At 44.0% G+C, this 19029-nt stretch overlaps 1 protein-coding gene across 1 annotated transcript in view; it reads left to right on the top strand.

The window, feature by feature from the left end:
* Nucleotides 1–12456, top strand: part of LOC137378244 (transcriptional repressor CTCF-like) — a 97878-nt gene extending 85422 nt beyond the window's left edge. Inside the window, 3 exon segments of the mRNA XM_068048471.1 lie at nucleotides 9394–9525; nucleotides 12298–12371; nucleotides 12373–12456. Coding sequence (XP_067904572.1) covers nucleotides 9394–9525; nucleotides 12298–12371; nucleotides 12373–12456 — 290 coding nt within the window.
* Nucleotides 12457–19029: the final 6573 nt, after the last annotated feature.

The raw sequence follows: 19029 nt of genomic DNA, 5'->3' as shown, positions 1-19029 counted from the left end.
TAGAACTAGGGGGCATAGCCTCAGGATAAGTGGGTGGCCATTTAGAACTGAGATGAGGAGAAATGTTTTCATTGAGAATTGTAAATCGTTGGCATTCTGTACCCTAGTGCTTGCTCAACTGATGAGTAGATTCAAGAATGAGATTGATCGATTTTTGAGCACTGAAAATCATGGGGATATGATGGGAAAATAGATTTGATGTAGAAGTTCAACCATGATCTTGCTGAATGGCAGAGCAGACCCAAGCGGCTGTATGACCTAATCCTATCTCTAGTTCTTAGTTCTTCCATTTCCTACCACTCCTACATGGTGCAACCCCTGTCGCTTAAGCAAAAATAGAGGCAGGCTGATCAGATATCAACTTTGACTGCTGAGATGCTCTTGGCCAATGACTTTTGGATTTTGGAGCCCATGAGAGCCCCACCAAAGATGGTTCCACCTGTACCTGTGCAGAGGTGAACTCTGCCATCTGGAAAGGAGGTCGGGTACTGACTGAGGTGGGGCTGGATAATGTGCTTGGAAAACTTGTCAGTACATCACAGTCCCTCTTGGGTTACTGCAGGACAGGGACATGGAGCACAGGCAGCAGAGAGGGATAGCTGTGCACAAAGGGAGGAGGAGGACACTCAAATGAAGGCCGAACTCACTAAGGGTCTTCAGGGAGCACTTCACCTACCTCCACGTCAGCTAGGAGCAGTGTCTGAGGAACATAGGAACAGGAGTAGGCCATTTAGCCCCTCGAGCCTCTTCTGTCATTCAGTGAGATCATGGCTGATCTACTATTGAACTCATAAGGGCATAAGGAATAGGAGCAGGAGCTGGCTCTTTGAGCCTGTTACACTGTTCAACAAGATCATGGCTGATCTTCTACCTCAACTCCACCTGCCACACTATCCCCATATCCCTTAATTCCCTGAGTACCTAAAAATCTTTCGTCCTCTGTCTTGAATATACTCAACAACTGAGCATCTACAGCTCTCTGGGATAAAGAATTCCAAAAATTCACAATCCTTTGAGTGAATAAATTCCTCCTCATCTCAGTCCTAAATGGCCGACCCTTTATTCTGAGATTGTGGCCGCATGTTCTAGATTCCACTTTCAGGGGAAACATTTTCTCAGCGTCTACCTTGTTAAGCCCCTTAAGAATTTTATATGTTTCAGTTAGTTCAGCTCTCAGTCTTCTAAACTCCAGGGAACATAGACCTCATCTACTCAATCTCTTCTCATTGGACAACCCCCTTATTCCAGGACCCAGCCTCGTGAATCTTCATTGCGTTCCTACTAGGGCAAGTATGCCCTTCCTTAGGTAAAGAGATCAAAACTGCACATAGTGCTCCAGGTGTGGCCTCACAAATGCCCTGTGTAATTGTTGTAGAACTTCCTAACTCTTATACTCCAATTCCTTTGCAACAAAAGTTAATATACCATTTTGTTATCCTTTGTTATCTCTTGCCCCACCCCCACCTCACTTGCTTATAACCTGTGACTTTTCTAATATTTGTCAGTTCCGAAGAAGGGTCACTGACCCGAAACGTTAACTCTGCTTCTCTTTTCACAGATGCTGCCAGACCTGCTGAGTGGTTCCAGCATTTCTTGTTTTTATTTAACATACCATTTGTTTTCCTAATTGCTTGCTGCACCTGCATGTTAACTTTCTGTGATTCATGTACAAGGACATCTAGGTCACTCTGAATACAAATATTTCCCAGTCTCTTTAAAAAAAAAATTCAAAAAATACTGTTTTTTTATTTTTCCTACCAAAGTGGATAACTTCACACTTTGCCACATTATATTCCATCTGCCATGCGCTTGTCCACTCACCCAACTTATCTATATCCCTCTGCAGCCTCATTGCATCCTCCTCACCACTTTCTTTCCCACCTAACTATATCATCAGCAAACCTGGATAGACTATACTCGATCCCCTCATTTGAGTCACTAAAATAGATTGTAAATAGCTGAGACTCAAATACCGACCCTTGCGGTACCCTGCTAGTTGCAGCCTGCCAACTGGAAAATGTCCTGTTTATTCCTACTCTCTTTTTTCTGTTCATTAATCAATCCTCAATCCATGCTATTATATTCCCTGCCAATCCCGAGTTCTAATTTTGTATAATAAACTCTTCTGTGGTACCTTACAGAATGTTTTTGAAAGTCCCAATGCACTACATCCACCAGTAATTAAATTGCTTTCAAACTCAACATAAAATTCTGTCATACTGTGGTCACTCTTCTCTATAGTCTCTTTTACTACAAGGTGATTAATTAACCTTTTCTTATTGCACAATACTAGTTCCAGAATAGCCTGTTCCCTAGTTGTTTCCTTGACATACTGATCAAGAAAACTATATTGTATACATTCCATGAACTCGTCCTCCATACTATTACTGCAAATGTAGTTTTCCCAGTCTATACGAAGATGAAAGTCCCCCATGATTACTGTATTACCCATGTGTTAAGGACAGGTGGCAGCAATATGGGTGGTTCTTACTGTTCACCTCTTTATTGACCGCAGTCGTGTTTTGTTTAAAATAATGAGTTAGCCCTGAAGTTTTACTTGCCAAATAAATAGACAGTGTCAGGTTTTCTTGTAGGTTTAAAACAGAAGATTAACTATTTATTGAGCAATATTCATTCACCAAAATGTTTGCAACACCACTCACACGTGCATTCACTCTCACATGCACTCTCAAGAGAAGATAGGTAGAAGGTAAAGGGTAAGAGTTCAAGATGTGGTAGGTGTTCGTGGTTTACGGTAAACCTGTTGAATCTTCTAAGTAGAACAGTCTATTTTAAAGATGCAGGCCTGAGTTTGTAGTCTTGACTTGTGAGGTGTTATAGATTTCTGATGGCTATGATTTCAGATTGGAGGTGTTTGTCACTTTCAGTTCTCTGTTGCACCAGATTGAAGTGTAGAATCAGCAGCAGGGCTTCTTCTTGCTTAGGCTGGGTCTTTCCACAGCTCTTGGCTGGACTCCTTCTGTGAGGTTGTTTTGATCTCTCTCTCCAGAGGACTGCCTTTTAAAGTCAAAATCCATCAAATTCATGTTTTTATTAGTTGACACATGGCCCAGTCCCCTGGTGTGACCACACAGTGGACCATGATGTGGAATCCATGGCCACCCATTGATTTCTGGATGGGTATAATCCTGTTATGATGTGGCTACTTCACACCTATTTCAGAAGAACCCATTCAATTTGGGAATGTCTTGATGGTTTCAGGACAGGTGTAATTGATGCCTTTTAGTCTGGAATGTATCCTTTTTTCCTTTCGAGGCAGTGAAACAATTTGAATATACAAGCCAAGTCAGCTCACCTTTGGTGGCTATTTTGCAGCACAATGACCACTTTTTAAAGGAAAAGTCAATTTCAAAGATTCCACATTGAATAAAGTGTGTATCTTAAAAGTAGGAATATGTTATGTCTTTACTGGGCATGACACATTTGCATACGTTTCTGATTTCTTGATTTATACTCTACCCTACAGTACAACTATACGGGCAGAATGGCTTCCTGTGCTGTAACCATTCTACTGTTAGGGGGCCTATAAACATCTCCCACCAATGTTTACTGTCCTTTGTTGTTTTTCAACTTCACCCAAACTGATTTTTCTTATTGATTTTTATTTTGATCTAAGATCCTTTCTCTTTATTGTCTTTATGCCATTCTTTATTATCAAGGCTGCCCCTTCTCCTTTTCCCATTTTGTCTATCTCTTCTTAAGTACCCTGGAATGTTTAGTTCCCAATCTTGGTCACTTTGTCTCCATAATGACTATTCGATCAAACCTATTGATGACACAAAACTTGGAATTATTGTGAGCTGTGAGGAGGATAGTGATAGACTTCAAGAGGACATAGACTGGTGGAATCGGCAGATAGAAGGCAAATGAAAGTTAATGCAGGGAAGTGTGAAGTGATACACTTTGGTAGGAAGAAAGAGGAGAGACAATATAAAATAAAGGATACAATTCTAAAGGGGGTGCAGGAGCAGAGGGACCTGGGGTATATGTGCGCAAATCGTTGAAAGCAGCAGGACAGGTTGTGAAAGAGGTTAATAAGGCAGACAGGATCCTGGACTTCATAATTAGAGGCATAGAGTATAAAAGCAAGGAAGGTACAGTGAACCTTTATAAAACACTGGTTTGGCCTGAACTGGAGTATTTGTATCCAATTCTGCACCTAACACTTTAGGAAAGATGTGAAGGCATTTGAGAGGGTTTATGGGATTGGTTCCAGGTTTGTGGAACTTCAGTTATATGGATAGATTGAAGAAGCTGGGGCTGTTCTTTAGAATTGTATGCTTTATTTTATATTGTCTCTCCTCTTTCTTCCTACCAAAGTGTATCACTTCGCACTTCTCTGCATTAAATTTCATTTGCCATCTATGCCAATTCCACCAGTGTATGTCCTCTTGAATTCTATCACTATCCTCCTCACAGCTCACAATACTTCCAAGTTTTGTGTCATCAATAAGTTTGATCTAATAGTCATTATGGAATCGAAGTGACCAAATCATGAGGCGTCTGGACAGAGTAGATAAGGAGAAACTGTTCCCATTGGCGGAATGGTCGAGAACCAGAGGACACCAATTCAAGGTGAATGGCAAAAGAACCAAAGGCAACTTGAGGGAAAACCTTCTAATGCAGCAAGTGGTTAGGATCTGGAATTCACTGCACTGGTGTGGTGGAGTCAGATTCAGGCCTGGCTTTCAAGAGAATTGGATAATTATCTGAAGAGAAAAAACTTAGCAGGACTACGGGGAAAAGACGTGGGAGTAGGACTAGGTGAGTTGCTCTTGCAGAGCGCCGCTATAGACACAACAGGCCGAATGGCTGCCTTCTGTGCTGTAATCATTCCGTGGTTCTATTAATTTCTGTCTGCTATTAATTCATCTATAATTTGTTGTGAATGCTTTGCATTCAGATGTGGTGCTTTTAGCTTTGACTTCTAATTTTTCCTTTTAGTCACTAATGTCTTATTACCTTTGATATTCTCACTGTCCCTCTTGACTCACTCTGCTTATTTTGACCCAAAACGCTGCTCTGCTCCAGAATCTTGACATTTCCCCTGCTGTTCTTGAATTTACCCTTTCCTGAATCCTCCCACCAACCTCCAACTTTGTTTGTTTAAAGCCCTGTCTTCTGCCCTAAATATTTGATGCCCCAGGACATTGGTCCCAGCCCAAGTATCTCATATCCATCTCCATGTGTCTTCTTTTTCCCTGTATCCCCTAACATTTTTGGTTAACATAAATCTATCAATCTCAGTTTTAAAATTAACAATGAATCTAGCATAAATTGCTGTTTACAGAAGAGAGTTCCAAATTTCTACCACTATGTGTATATATGTGTTTCCTAATTTCACTCCTGAAACTTCTGGCTCTAATTTTTAGACTCTTCGCTCCCCCCATACCACACCTGCCCCCCCAAGTCCTAGATTTCAAAACCAGCAAAAATAGTTTCCCTGTATCTACCTTATTTGTTCCCCTTAATATCTTAAAAACTTTGAGGAGGCTCTGTTTCACCAAGGAAGTGGTCACGGAACAGTGCCACCTCCTCCAACCGTACCTGCAGCAGCACAGCAGGGCAAGGACAGCACTGCCAGTGGCTGTGCTTGTAACCCTTGCCCTCAATTTCTATGCCAGCAGATCATTCCAGGCTGGAGCTGGCAATATTGCCAACATATCCCAGTTTGCTTGGAATCGCTGTGTCAGGGAGGTAACAGAGGCCTTCTACGCCAGGTGAGGGGACTTAATAGTCTCTCTAGCCAGAGAGAAGCAGGAGGAGCGAGGACATGGTTCTGCCAGGCTAGCGGGATTCCCAGTGGTGCAGGGAGCCATCAACTGCATGCAGGTGGCTCTGCAGATGCCACATATTAATGTATAGATGTACTGCAACCAATAGGGTTATCACTTTCTGAACATGCGTTGCGACCTTGCATAGAACTTTATATCAGTAAATACCCACTGTCCTGGCAGCAGCCATGATGCTTTCATTCTGCACCAGTCAGTCCTTCCTACCATATTTCAGCCAGCAATCTTAACCAGAGGCTGGCTGTTTGGTGACACACTTAGTTCATGATTCCCCTCCAGCTTCCGACTAGACGTGGACAGGGAGAGCCATACTGCCACCAGGAACATAATGAAACAAACCATTGGCGTTCTGAAACAACAGTTCTGCTGCTGGACCACTCAGGGCCCTCCAATACTTGCACAGTCCTTACCACTGAGCCTTTGATGGACACCCTGGGAGGAGCCATCCCAGACCCTTTTGCTGTGGGCAGGCTGTCTGTTGTTAATTGTGTGTCAATTGTTTAATTATATGCAGGTGGAGGGTGTTAATAGGGGTCTTTCTTGAGTACTTAAGTGGACACTCTTAGTGAGACTGGTGGAGGGTTTGAGTGAGGGGCTACATGTTTGTAATCCTTTTGCTATGTACAATAAATATGAAACTGAGTAAAGATACGCTCCAGCATTATCCTTCCACAACAAGCTTTCTGGAATTTAACATCTATGAGTAGCGAGTCAGACTCTGGTTCTCTTAAAATATAATTCCCATGGTACCACTGCTCCACAATTCCCCACCTTTCCATTCCTCTGCTACAGCCCTTCACAGCATCCTCTTGACCAAAATCTTGCAAATAAAGGACACCACTAAAAACCCATTCCATAACCACTTTATCCAGTGACACTTCCAATAATACATACAAAATTGAACTATTCACCCTTGTGAATTTCCTTAGTGCTGTCTTTTGGGTGTCTTTGCCTGGCTTGGTGCTCCTGCAGCACAGCTGGTGGAAGGCTGCTGACTTTCGGTGGGTGAGACTGCAGATGGCCTTGAAGGATGCCCTTGAGCAGCTCTGAGCCTAAAAGGCCCAGCTTTGAACTGCACCATCTGGGCTGAGCGGCAGCAGCCTGCACTGTCTGGCTGAAAGACAATATCAAGAACACTGGCGCAGTGGCAGTGATGAAGCACGAATGTTATCATCCTGAAAGAGTATAGCAGGTTTGTGCACCATGGAACAACAGCCATTCCCCCAGGGTGTGTCTCTGCAATCCTAGTAATCTGCTGGAGTTTAGATTGCTGGACTGCTGTGAGAGCCTGCATGCCCCTTTTGAGCACTGGTATCAGCAGCCATGATGGCAGCAGTCTGATCCTGCATGGTACCAAGCTTGGCAACAAGCATGGATCAATCGATCACATGACCTCAGTCTGAGCTTCCACTGCAGCATTGAGAATTTGGGTGACCGTAGTCAGTGCAGTGGAACCAAAGACACTGCCACCAGTTGCCGCATCACGGCTGGGTCCACTCCTGCTGTCACGTTGTTGGCCTCCACTATCACACTGGAAAGGATAGGCTGCAAACTCTGCACAAAACCCTGTGCCCCCTACGTGGACTCCTCCATGCTCCTTGACTCTGTGGCAGGTCTGCCAATTAACCAGGCATTTCAGTGTGCATGTCCATCAGTATTCTCCTGTACACTACCCCATCAAATTCCTCATCTTGAGTCCTCTGCAGCAAGAACTCGTCTGCAAGTTCTGCCACTGGTGAACTGGCACACGTGGTATCCTTTCCTCCTGGCCTCGCTGCATCCTCTGATGCCTGGTGACTCACCACATGTTGATTCCTAATGTGTAGTACCCACTAAAATATGCCCAGTATCTGATGGTGGCTGCAACTGTCAGATCAAGTGATGGTGCTTCTTCATCAGATGTCGGCTCTTGCTCACTCACTTCCTGGTGAGGCTGCATTGTCTGGCCAGGCGACTATTCTTGGATTTCTGAAGCAAAAATGCAAAAGGGGAGGGTTAGGCTGAGGGATGGGGTGTTGGATGGAAAGTAAGTGGCCCATGGTCACAAATCATCTGCAACTTCCACTTCATACCAGATAGCAGGATAAGGATAATGTGGAATTTGACAAGGTATATAAGGTAGGAATATACCATTATCCTGAATGTTCACAGCGACACCAGATGCAATGGCCTCAGCCATTGTACGCCCTAAAATGCGGAGCACCATCTCCAAAGGCCTCAGGACATGCAGATGTGCCTGTTCACTGCTGGTTCTCTGCTGCTGCCTTTTGTTATGAGTGACCTTGTCCTGCAAGAGAGGAAAGAATGTCAGTGAATGTTTTTCTATGTGTATGGGTGATGTGCCTGTCATATCTGAAGAGCTGGAAGCATGTGGAGGCGGTGAGATGTGGGTGTGAGGCTGGCAGCATTGCTCAGTGTGTGAGGATAATATGGAGCATCTGAATGTTAGACACATCGGTGAGTGATGGAGCTGTGGTGTATTGAGCAACATGTGAGGACGGTGGTGTGCTGGGTAGGAGATGTCATTGGAAGATGCATTCACTGACTTTGACCACACATGAGTTAATTGAACCTTTTGTGGCATGACAACCAGGTCCTCAAGCTCAAACTCCTGAAATTCATCTCCTTGGCCACATGCTACCATTCCCTTCAAAGGGTTTATCTTGAGGGCCTCCTGGCCCCCTACTGAAACATGGTCTCTCTCCTCCTTTGGACCTCTTGGATTAAGGCCTCCAGTGCCTCCGCCAAGAACCTGGAAGGCCTCTCTCAGGCCTGTGGCTCCATGGTAGTCTTCTTACTTTCCTCAAAGATTCTCAGAAATGGTTCTACCAGTTGCTGCTGCCTAAATAACATCCCCTTTAAGAGGCTGTCTTTATAAGAAATGCTGGTTCGCTGCGCATGTATCTGGGCCCCCCCCTGAGCATTCAACCAGTCAGCAGCACTGGACTGGCATTTCACAATCACTGAGATGAAAAGGCAGCACAAAGTTTACGTGCTGTCTGCATCGCCTCAACAGGACGCAGGGTAATCGTTCATCATCATCCCTACGCCTGCTAATGGGCCGAATCAGATTTTTAGCCCTTTTGAGTACGAAGCAGATAAAGGGAGCGCGGAGTTACTCCCTCACCATCCTACCCTGCTTTTCACTGGACTGAGGTTTTCTGATGGAATTTAATCTGACCTTGAAAGCTTAAGAATTTTTAGGAACAGGAATAGGCTTTGTGGCTGAACAAACCTATGCCTTTTTAATTGACTCAATCCTGCCTTGCCATGTCATTCAATCCATTCTGTCTCCAGAAATGCATACAATTAAATTTTGACCCCCTTTCTACCATCCAGTTCAATGGCTTTCGTAGTATCTATTTATTGCTCAATTTTACACCCATGGTGTACAAAATGAAAGTTCCACCAGATTTCTTTTCTAATTCCTAACATCTTGTTTTTTACCTGGTGGGCCTGGTTTTTGGATGCATCTCGAGGTGGATAACAGAAATTTATGAGCTTAGGGTTGTGTGTGCAATTGATGATTGTTCTGTTTAAACTGTATTGTGCACTAATGTGGGGTTTCTGGTTATTACAGATGAGCTTCCAGTTGAGCTAAAGGCTGAACAAACCATTGAAATAACTAACAACTCCCACATCAAGAATTACGCCACATCACCCCCTAAAACAAATGCAGTTAAAAGGAAGAAAATGGTTAAAAGAAAACCAGGTAGAGAACTTCAAACTGTACATAAGAGATTGAGTAGTGTCATAGAAATTACAGCTCATTGCCAGTATTAGCTCTTCAACTGGAGCTACCTACTCTAAACCCGTTCCCTGCTCTTTCCTTGTATCCCTTAATTAGCTACCTTTTCAAATAAATTCAGATAGCATTAAATGAAAAACCCAGCTTAATCTAGCAGTCTGCTGTTGTCAGTGGGAGTGCTGAATGAAAATTTGGATACTTCTAGCTGGCATGTTCCTTGCCTCCCTTAGTTGCTTCCAATCTGTTTATGTTTTATAGGACTCTGACCTCTCTCTCATGTCTCTGGGCATTGCTTCTCTGCAGTCTCTCAGCCCTAGTGTTTCTCGGGTCCTTTCAGCTTCAATACACTGCCTCAAGTACATTCTTTTCAGTTCTGGGCACTTTTTTTTTTTCTTTTTTTTCATGTCGAGGGGGCCTTTATTTCTCAGGCCCCCTTTATATACATATTTACAGTTTTAAAATAACTTTATTAAAACCAGATAAATAAACAAAATACTCAAATTAAAATGCCATTCTCAGCATCGACAATGCACTCCAGTCCCTGCGGTGCCCAATGGTCGCAGAAGGCCTCAAGCGTACCGGCGGACACCGCATGCTCCTTCTCCAGGGACACCCGGGCGCGAACGTAACCGCAGAAGAAGGGCAGGCAATCGGGGAGGACGGAACCCCCGACGGCCCGCAACCTGGACCTGTGAATTGCCACCTTGGCCAGGCCCAGGAGCAGACCGACGAGGAGATCCTCCTCCTGGCCCAAGCCCCTCCGCACCGGGTGCCCAAAGATCAGGAGCGTGGGACTGAAGTGCAGCCAGAATTTGAGGAGCAGCCCCTTCAGATACTCAAATAGGGGTTGCAACCTCGCACACTCCGTATAAACGTGGAACACGGACTCGTCCAGGCCGCAGAAAGTACAGGCGGCCTGGGAGTCCGTGAACCTACTTAAAAGCCTATTGCACGGAACTGCTCTGTGCAGCACCCTCCACCCCAGGTCCCCGATGTAAAGGGGGAAGACTCCCGCGTAGAGAGACCTCCATCGGGGTTTCCCCTCGCTGCCAGATGGCAACGCGGACCTCCAGGGCGTGTCCGGCCGGCTGACGAGGGCGAGGACGTGGAGAGTGTGCAGGAGCAGCCCGTACAGGAAACCCCTCCGCGCCGATTGGAATGGCACGGAGGGCATTTCCGAAAGGCAGCTCGGGTTGTGCGGGACCGGCTCCCGAGGAGGGTTTCGGGGCCTGGGTCCGATGAGCAGTTCCGGCCAAGCGGGGGTCAGCTCGGCCGGGAGCGGTCCGCACTCCCGAGCCCCCCCCGCCACCCGCAGTGAGGGGCATCCCGGGGGTTTCGGCTACTCCTCCGCCCGCCGGACTATCCCCGGAGTCGGCCGCCCGGACAGCCGAGGCGCTCTCCTCCGCCGTCGGGGGAGCGCCCTGACTGGAGGCCACCGTGTTCCAGACTCGGAATAGATCCCGGTAAAAGACAGGCAACTCCCTCAGAGAGGCGCAGCTAACGGACTCCACCGGGAGCTGCGTGTCGTCTTGAAGGCAGTGACACTGGCGGAAAAAATACGTCACCAGCGCACACCATCTAGGAGGACGCTCAACGTACAGGTATCTCTGAAGGGTCCGAAGGCGGAGAGTCTGGGCACTGCTTCAAACATCTGTTGTGCCCAGACTCTCAACAATAGGCACCGCCTCACATGCTGCACTGAGTCACTCAGCTTCTGGCAGTGTTTCAGAGACCAGGAGCCTACCTAAAACAAAAATGAAATTGATCACAGAAAACTTGCCACTTTGTCAGCTGGGGTAAGCAAAAGCTCCACTGCATCACACAACGGGACACACTGACCTTACTTCTATCAGCCGCTCTATTGCTGTCTCGGTCTCTCGCCCTACCTGCCTCTCCGACTTTTCCTGGGGCTCCTACTCCTTTTTCCTCTATCTCTTCCTTGCTGTTGCTTCTTTTTGTAGGCTTTAACTCTCCCTTTCACTTTTGCTTTCCCATTATATGGGTGTCATTGGCAAGGCTAGTTCATCCCTAGTTGCCCTGAGATAATGTTTTATTTATGGCAATCCTGGTCAAATTCTCAACTGCTATGGGAAGCTTCAAACTTGGGTTCTCTGGATTATTAGTTCAATAATTGAACAACTGTGTTACTCTACCCTTTTTCTGACTTCCCTCTTTCAGACTTAATTCACTGGTTCCTCCTCTGTTTCTTTGACTTTTGCACTTTGTTTTTCTCTAATTTTTTTCTCATTCCCCTCTTGCTTTTCTTTTTCTGCTGATTATACCTCCTACTTTCTCTGGCTTTGTCTCTGCCTCTATTTTTTTCTCTGACTCATTCTCTGGTTTTCCCATTTTTTAAAATTTCCTCCTATTTTCTGACATTCTTTGGCTGTTTCTCATTTTCTCTTGATTCTTCCTCACTGTCTCTGACATTTTCCCCCTCTTTCTGACTTGCTCACTCCCCTTTGAATTTTTCTCTATTCCCCTCTGACGGTATCTCTCCCATCTCTGACTCTTTCACTACCCTTCCTTTCTCTGATGCTCTCTGAATTCTTCTCCTCCTCTGATTCCCTCTCCCCCTCTGAATTTTTCTCTTCCTCTGACTTTTTCTCTCCTCCTCTCTTGATTCATTATCTTTCTCTGACTCCCTCTCCTCCTCTCATTCACTCATTCCCTTGTCTCTTCCTTGATTAATCTCTTTTACAATCCTGTACTCTTGTGTCCTTTCTACCTCTACAGCTAACATGAAATTGGAGCCACAGGAGTCTGCAGGGAGTGTTTCCAACCACACGATCAAGATCATGCCACTCGATTAGCAGCAAGGAGCTAGCCACAGTGAATAGTCAACCCAGGAAAGAGATTACCCCTGAAATGATCATAAAAAGAATGGTCCTTTAAGAAGCCGTCTCCTTTCCTCTGACATTTCAGTTTTTTACAAGCAGTTAAGGATGTGACTCTACGAAGAAAGATTGTCAAGAGTTGAGAAAACAGCTTCAGAAAAGTTATTGCAGTTTTTTAATATCTAAAGACTGGAAAAAAGATGAATGATTCTCAGTTTAACAAATTCAGTGCATCAAAATAAGGGACAAGATTGTTTAAAAGTGTTCAGCACCTGTAAAAAGAAAATTAAGTACGAATTTGTGAAACAGTACAGAGCAACACCTTTGAAATGTAGAATTGTGTTACTTTATATTTCTGAGCCGTTGTTTTCATTCTTAGCTATTAATTAAATAATGTAAAAACTTCTAATTCCCTCATTTGTTACCCTTTACCCAAACACCTTCTGAGTTTGTTACTGGAAATCCGTGGCAGGCATAGATCATTCCCAGTCTATTGTCCGGCAGGAATCGCGTTGGCTTCAGAACACAAGCAATGTTCCCTTTGTTAGTCTGTTCAGTAATGAAAGCGGAGCCAGTGTCCACACCATTCCTTTTACATGCTGTTGTGCATTCAATAAACTGGTGCGCATTGTGAGACGTGTAGAGACTATTTGCAAAGAATTAGCACAGCTGCCATATTTCGTGAACAAATTTCATTGGGACATTATAATCTCATTGGTCTCACAGTTGATCAGTATCTGGTGCCAATAAAAGACATGTATCCTGTTGGGTCAGCTGGTTAGGATAGTGAGCAGTTGAGCTGGACACTCCCAGTCTTTTGAGTTAGCTGGCAGTGGGGGTAGCACGTTTGGTCCCAGCATTCCAGTTAGGGAACAGGAAATCGGCCAGGATCCTGATGCTAAGCACGATCCAACTACTTTTGCTAGAAGTTCATGTGCATGGACGGCAGCTCGCTGAGGAATGGTTCCGCTAAACTGTGATGTGATGCTGTCTAAGGACAAGCAGTCTGTCAACACTTTGGGGTTGAATTTCCATTTAAGTTCTCCCAAGCATTACTTCACTGGAAGATCCATGGAGATATCTGGAGCAATGGCAAAAGCATGGCAGGTGATCAGGAGAATCCCTGCAGTAATTGAAATCCCTTAGGGTCCAGCCTCAGACATGCAGATTGGACACTTGGGTGAGTTACTGGTGGGCAGCGAACACACCATGGACTGTACCAACATAAAAAGCCACGGCTTTCAGCAGTGGAAGGGGAAAAACTGATTGAAGAAAGGAATAACAAAATTTTTTGTTGGAACTGTGAATTGTACCAGTTTACCTGCCTAGACAGTACTTGTTTTTCCGGAAATAATTTCCTGGAGCTGATAAGCTGCTTACGGTTGAACCATGATGATACAAGGTGTTTGGAATGTATGTTCTAGATGGGCTTAGTGAGATTTCATTCTGGCTTAGGATGTATTCGAGCAGTGTAACATGTGATAAAACCAAGTTGGCAACAGTGTTTACCTTTTATCTAAATTTAAAAGCTGCAGTTCGTTTCCCATTTCACCATTCATGTCAAGTCTATCTCAGCTCCCTTCCCATATGCTTCACCTATCTACCTGTCAAGGCTTTGACTTTGTCTTTTAATTCAGTGGTTATTGTCAATTCTCCAATGCCACATAGGCCTCTAATCCATCATGGAAGTTTGTTTCAGTTTGCTTTATGTTTACCAGTATCACCTATTTTAATATTACTCTTGAGATTTTAACCCCACAAACAATTTGTGTCTGGTTCTACCCATATTCTTTAATTTGGCCTCAGACCATAAACCGGGGAGACAATTGCAAATGGAGGAGCATTGCTCTGTCTGAAAGAAGACTACTCTTACAGTTTGAATTTAGATCCAACAGAAACTGGCAGATGGTGAGATACATCTATTGTTTGTATTGTGGGAAATATCGCCCATTTAACAGGGCTCATTTTGTCACCAGATATTTAGTGATCAATCATTGCTTCTTTAATAATTGAAGCTGACACTTGAGACCAGTGCTGAAAGACTTGTTAGATTGTCAGAGGTGTTACACTTCATTTGAGATGTTAAACCAAGGCCTGTCTGCTTGTTCATGTGGACATTAAAGACCTCATGGCACTTCTTAAAAGAAAAGCAGAGTTCATCTGGTGCTGAGACACTTTTTTATTCAGTTAAAACCAAGCACCTATCCCTCTGCGCACCCCAAACTAATTAACTGATTATCCAACTCATTTATTCTTTGTTGCATCTTTCTGTGTGCAAAATGGTTCTTACATAGCAACTGCATAAGTAATTCTTTCTGTTTGAAGCAGTTTGGGATGTTTCTGAGACATATGAAGAAGTAGTGTAGGTGTAAGATCTTTACTGAATGGTGCTATGCAGCTTTCAAAAAATGCATCAGCCAAATACACTTTAGGACTTGCAGTGTAAAATGATGAATGGACTCAAACATTTCCATAGTTACCGAAGTTTATTTGCGCATTCTGCAATTACCTGATCACAGAATTAACTTTATAGAGGTATAAACTTGTCTTAGGTGGTTGAGATAACACTCCGCCCAAGTTTCTTCACTGTTGAGTTTGATGGAGTATGAAATGGGCCGCCTGTTCATTATCCCTCATTTTGCAGTACTGTGCAAGACAAATTTGCTGTCCGTAGTTTTCAAAAAGAAATGTGTAATAGGAAATGCAAATGTTGTTTAGAAGCTTTGTCTTTCTTGTGTCTTTTATTATAATTGTTATCCCTGGAATAATGTTAGAAGTTGCTAGCTGTTTAAAACATATGAAAAATGTTGAAGTTGAAGGCAGTTTGTGTATTCTGTTTGTTTTGGTTACAGAGTAAAACTTTCAATATTGTTGGAAGATTTTTTTTCTTATTGTAATAAATGAATTTATTGCTTTCTGCATTGTTATTCATGTGTAAGGACACAAATACTATGCTCACTAAATATACACACCTTTTCCTGACACACTTTCAGTTGTGTGATGAGTAATATGGAGTGTTTTAGTCACTTAAAAATGGTCTGGTACAAACATTTCAACTATGTATGTGTGGCAGTAGCACAATGCAACCTGCTGGTGTGTGGGAGTAGTGCCATAATTACAGTTTGCTAGTGTCTGCCAGTAATAGCAAACATTCAACTGGTGTGGGGGATTAATACCACACAGTCTGCTGATGTGTTGCTTATATTTTAAAGTAACTAATCAGCTTGCAGCCAACACTCCCACTAAGCTGCACAATTAGGAATGTACTGCGCAGGGAATAAAAAGGCCGCGCACAAGTAGCATTCCCTTTAAGATGCACGCATGTGCGGCCACACATCAATCTTAAAGGGACTGCGCAGTGCAACAGCTGGCCACACACTGCAAATAGAAGTTAGAGGAAACCAGCCCTTTCCCACCGTCGTGGTAACTGAGGGACTTCAATTCCCTGCTGAGCCTTTGACTGGACTACTGGCTTTTCAGCTTCAGCTACAGTCTGTTCCTGGCCAGAGATTCATTTGCCTGGGCCGATGTATATTTTTCCACCGCTTCTGAATCTCATGGTGACCTCCAACTTTGTCGTCATCTTTCTACCCTGCAACCTCCTGGATCTTAGTGGCGGTGGAGATACCTTCACTAGCTTGTCCTCCAATACTCTGCCAATAAATAGCTTCTGGACTTCACACACCTGCCGCATCTGTCTCCAAACTTGGACAAATGTTCATCAATGCTTCACCCTACCTATGTCAACTTTATTCCACCATGCGACCTCTGACTTAAAATCTAAACTCCCTGTTATTGTCTCTTATCTATTCCCTGTTTACTATCAGTGAAGGAGAACTCGCTGACCCCACAGCCGCCAAGTGCAGTAATGACATCAGCTGCTGCCCCATTGCCACCCTTAAATACCTGTTGGGCCGTCCGTACACTCGCCATAAAATTGGAATGGGCCCATAAAATATCAAGCTCTCAATCTGTACTATTCTTATATTAAAACAATCTACAGAATTTCAATATATATGTATATTAGAGTAAAAGTATCTTAAGTTTATGAGCCAAATTCATTACAAAGGGTTTATTATATAGCATGTGTTAGGTGCAATAATATTACCCTGCCCACAGTGCTAGGTGATTCAAAAGTCAAGGGAACAGACAGGCATTTCTGTGGTGTGCAATCCAGGATGGTGTGTTGCCTCTGGTGCCAGGGTCGAGGATGTCACTGAGCAGCTGCGGAGCATCCTGAAGGGGAAGGGTGAATAGCCAGCAGTCGTGGTCTGCATCGGAACCAACGACATAGGTAGAAAGAGGGATGTGGTCTTGCTGTCAAAATTTAGGGAACTAGGTAAGAAATTGCAAGCAGGACCTCAAAAGTAGTAATGTCTGGATTACTCCCAGTGCCGTGCTCAAGTGAGTATAGAAATAGAAGGATAAGACAGATAAATGCGTGGCTGGAAAGATGGTGCAGGAGGGAGGGCTTCAGATTCCTGGGTCATTGGGACCGGCTCTGGCGGAGATGGGACCTGTACAGGTCGGACGGGTTGCACCTGAACAGAGCCGGGACTGAGTTCCTTGCGGGACATTTTGCTAGTGCTGTTGGGGAAGGTTTAAACTAGTTTGGCACGGGGATGGGGACCTGGAGGTAGACTCAGCTGGGACAAAATCAGAAATTAAAAAGAAAGGTGGAAAATTAATGGATGATTCTGGAAGACAGGAAACGAGGGTTAGAAAATTTTTAAAAGTGTTTGGCCGTGCTCAAGGGTATCTATTTCAATGCAAGAAGTACAGCAAATAAAGCCGATGAGCTGAGGGCACAGATAGACACATGGCAGTATGATATCATAGCTATTGCAGAAACATGGCTTAAGGAAGGACAGGAATGGCAGCTCAGCGTTTCTGGTTACAGGGTTTTCAGATGCGACAGGGAGGGGGATAAGAAAGGACGGGGGTGGGGTGGCAACTTTGGTCAAGGAAATTATTACAGCTGTGAGGAGGGATGATATGTTGGAAGGTTCATCAAATGAGGCCACATGGATTGAGCTAAGGAACAACAAAGGGGCAGTCACACTGCTGGGAGTGTACTATAGACCCCCAAACAGTCAGAGGGAGATAGAAGAGCAGATATGTAGGCAAATCTCTGAGAAGTGCAAGAACAATAGGGCAGTAATAGCGGATTTTAATTACCTTAATATCAACTGGGATAGTTTTAATGTGAAAGGAACTGAGGGAGCAGAATTCTTAAGGTGCATTCAGAAGAACTTTTTTGCCCAGTATGTAGCAAGTCCAACAGGAGAGGGCGCAGTTTTAGACTTAGTTTTAGGAAATGAAGATGGGCAGGTGGAAGGAGTGGCAGTGGGAGAGCGTTTTGTTGGTAGTGATCATAATTCAGTCAGTTTTAACATAATTTGATTGAATGTTTTGAAGAAGTAACAAGGAAGATAGATGAGGGTCGTGTAATTGATGTGATCTACATGGATTTTAGCAAGGCTTTTGATAGGGTCTCACATGGCAGACTGGTTAAAAAAATAAAATCCCACAGGATCCAGGGAAATGCAGCAAGATGGATACAAAATTGACTCAGTGGTAGGAAACAAAGGGTAATTGTTGACGGCTGTTTTAGTGACTGGAGAGTTTCCAGTGGTGTTCCACAGGGCTCAGTATTGGGTCCCCTGCTTTTTGTGGTGTATAACGATTTGGACGTATATATAGGGAGCTTGATTAAGAAGTTTGCGGACAACACAAAGATTGGCCATGTGGTAGATCACAACCTGGTAGAATTTCAAAATCAGTTTGAAGGCGAGCAACTCGGGTCTCAAAGCAGTGTCCTCAACTTAAACTAGGGCAATTACCGGGGTATGAAGAAAGAGTTGTCTAAAGTGGGCTGGGAAAATAGACTAAAGGGAAGGTCAGTGGATGAGCAGTGGCAGACATTTAAGTAGATATTTCATAACGCTCAGCAAAAGTTTATCCCGGTCAAAAAGAAGGACCCGATGAAAAGGATGAACCACCCGTGTTTAACAAAGGTGGTCAAGGAGATTATCCAATCAAAAACTAAGGCATGCAAAGTGATGAAAACTAGTGATAGACCAGAGAATTGGGAATTTTTTAGGAACCAGCAACGGATGACTAAAAAGCTAATAAAGAGGGAGAAAATTGATTATGAAAGTAAATTGGCAAGAAATATTTTAAAAAACAGCCAGAGCTTCTACGGGTATATAAAAAGCAAGAGAGTAGCTAAAGTGAGCGGAGGATGCAACTGGAGCATTGATAACGGAGAACAGGGAAATGGCAGATAATTTAAACCAATATTTTGCATCGGTCTTCACGGTGGAGGACACTATAAACATCCCACAAATATCAGATAAGCAAGGAACTAATGGGAGGAAATATATTGTAACAGTCTCTATCACGAGGGACAAATTATTTGACAAACTAATGGGACTAAAGGCAGACAAGTCACCAGGACCTGATGGCCTGCATCCAAGGGTTTTAAAGGAAGTGGCTGCAGAGATATTGAAGGCATTGGTCAAAATATTCCAGAACTCGCTACATTCAGGGAGGGTCCCAGCAGATTGGAAAACTGCTAATGTGACTCCCCTGTTCAAGAAGGGAGGGAGTCAAAAAGCAGGAAACAATA

Source organism: Heterodontus francisci, chromosome 16 (assembly GCF_036365525.1).
Source record: "Heterodontus francisci isolate sHetFra1 chromosome 16, sHetFra1.hap1, whole genome shotgun sequence".
Taxonomy (NCBI): domain Eukaryota; kingdom Metazoa; phylum Chordata; class Chondrichthyes; order Heterodontiformes; family Heterodontidae; genus Heterodontus; species Heterodontus francisci.
Note: the sequence above shows the minus strand (reverse complement) of the source record. Positions and strands in the feature narration are given on the sequence as shown.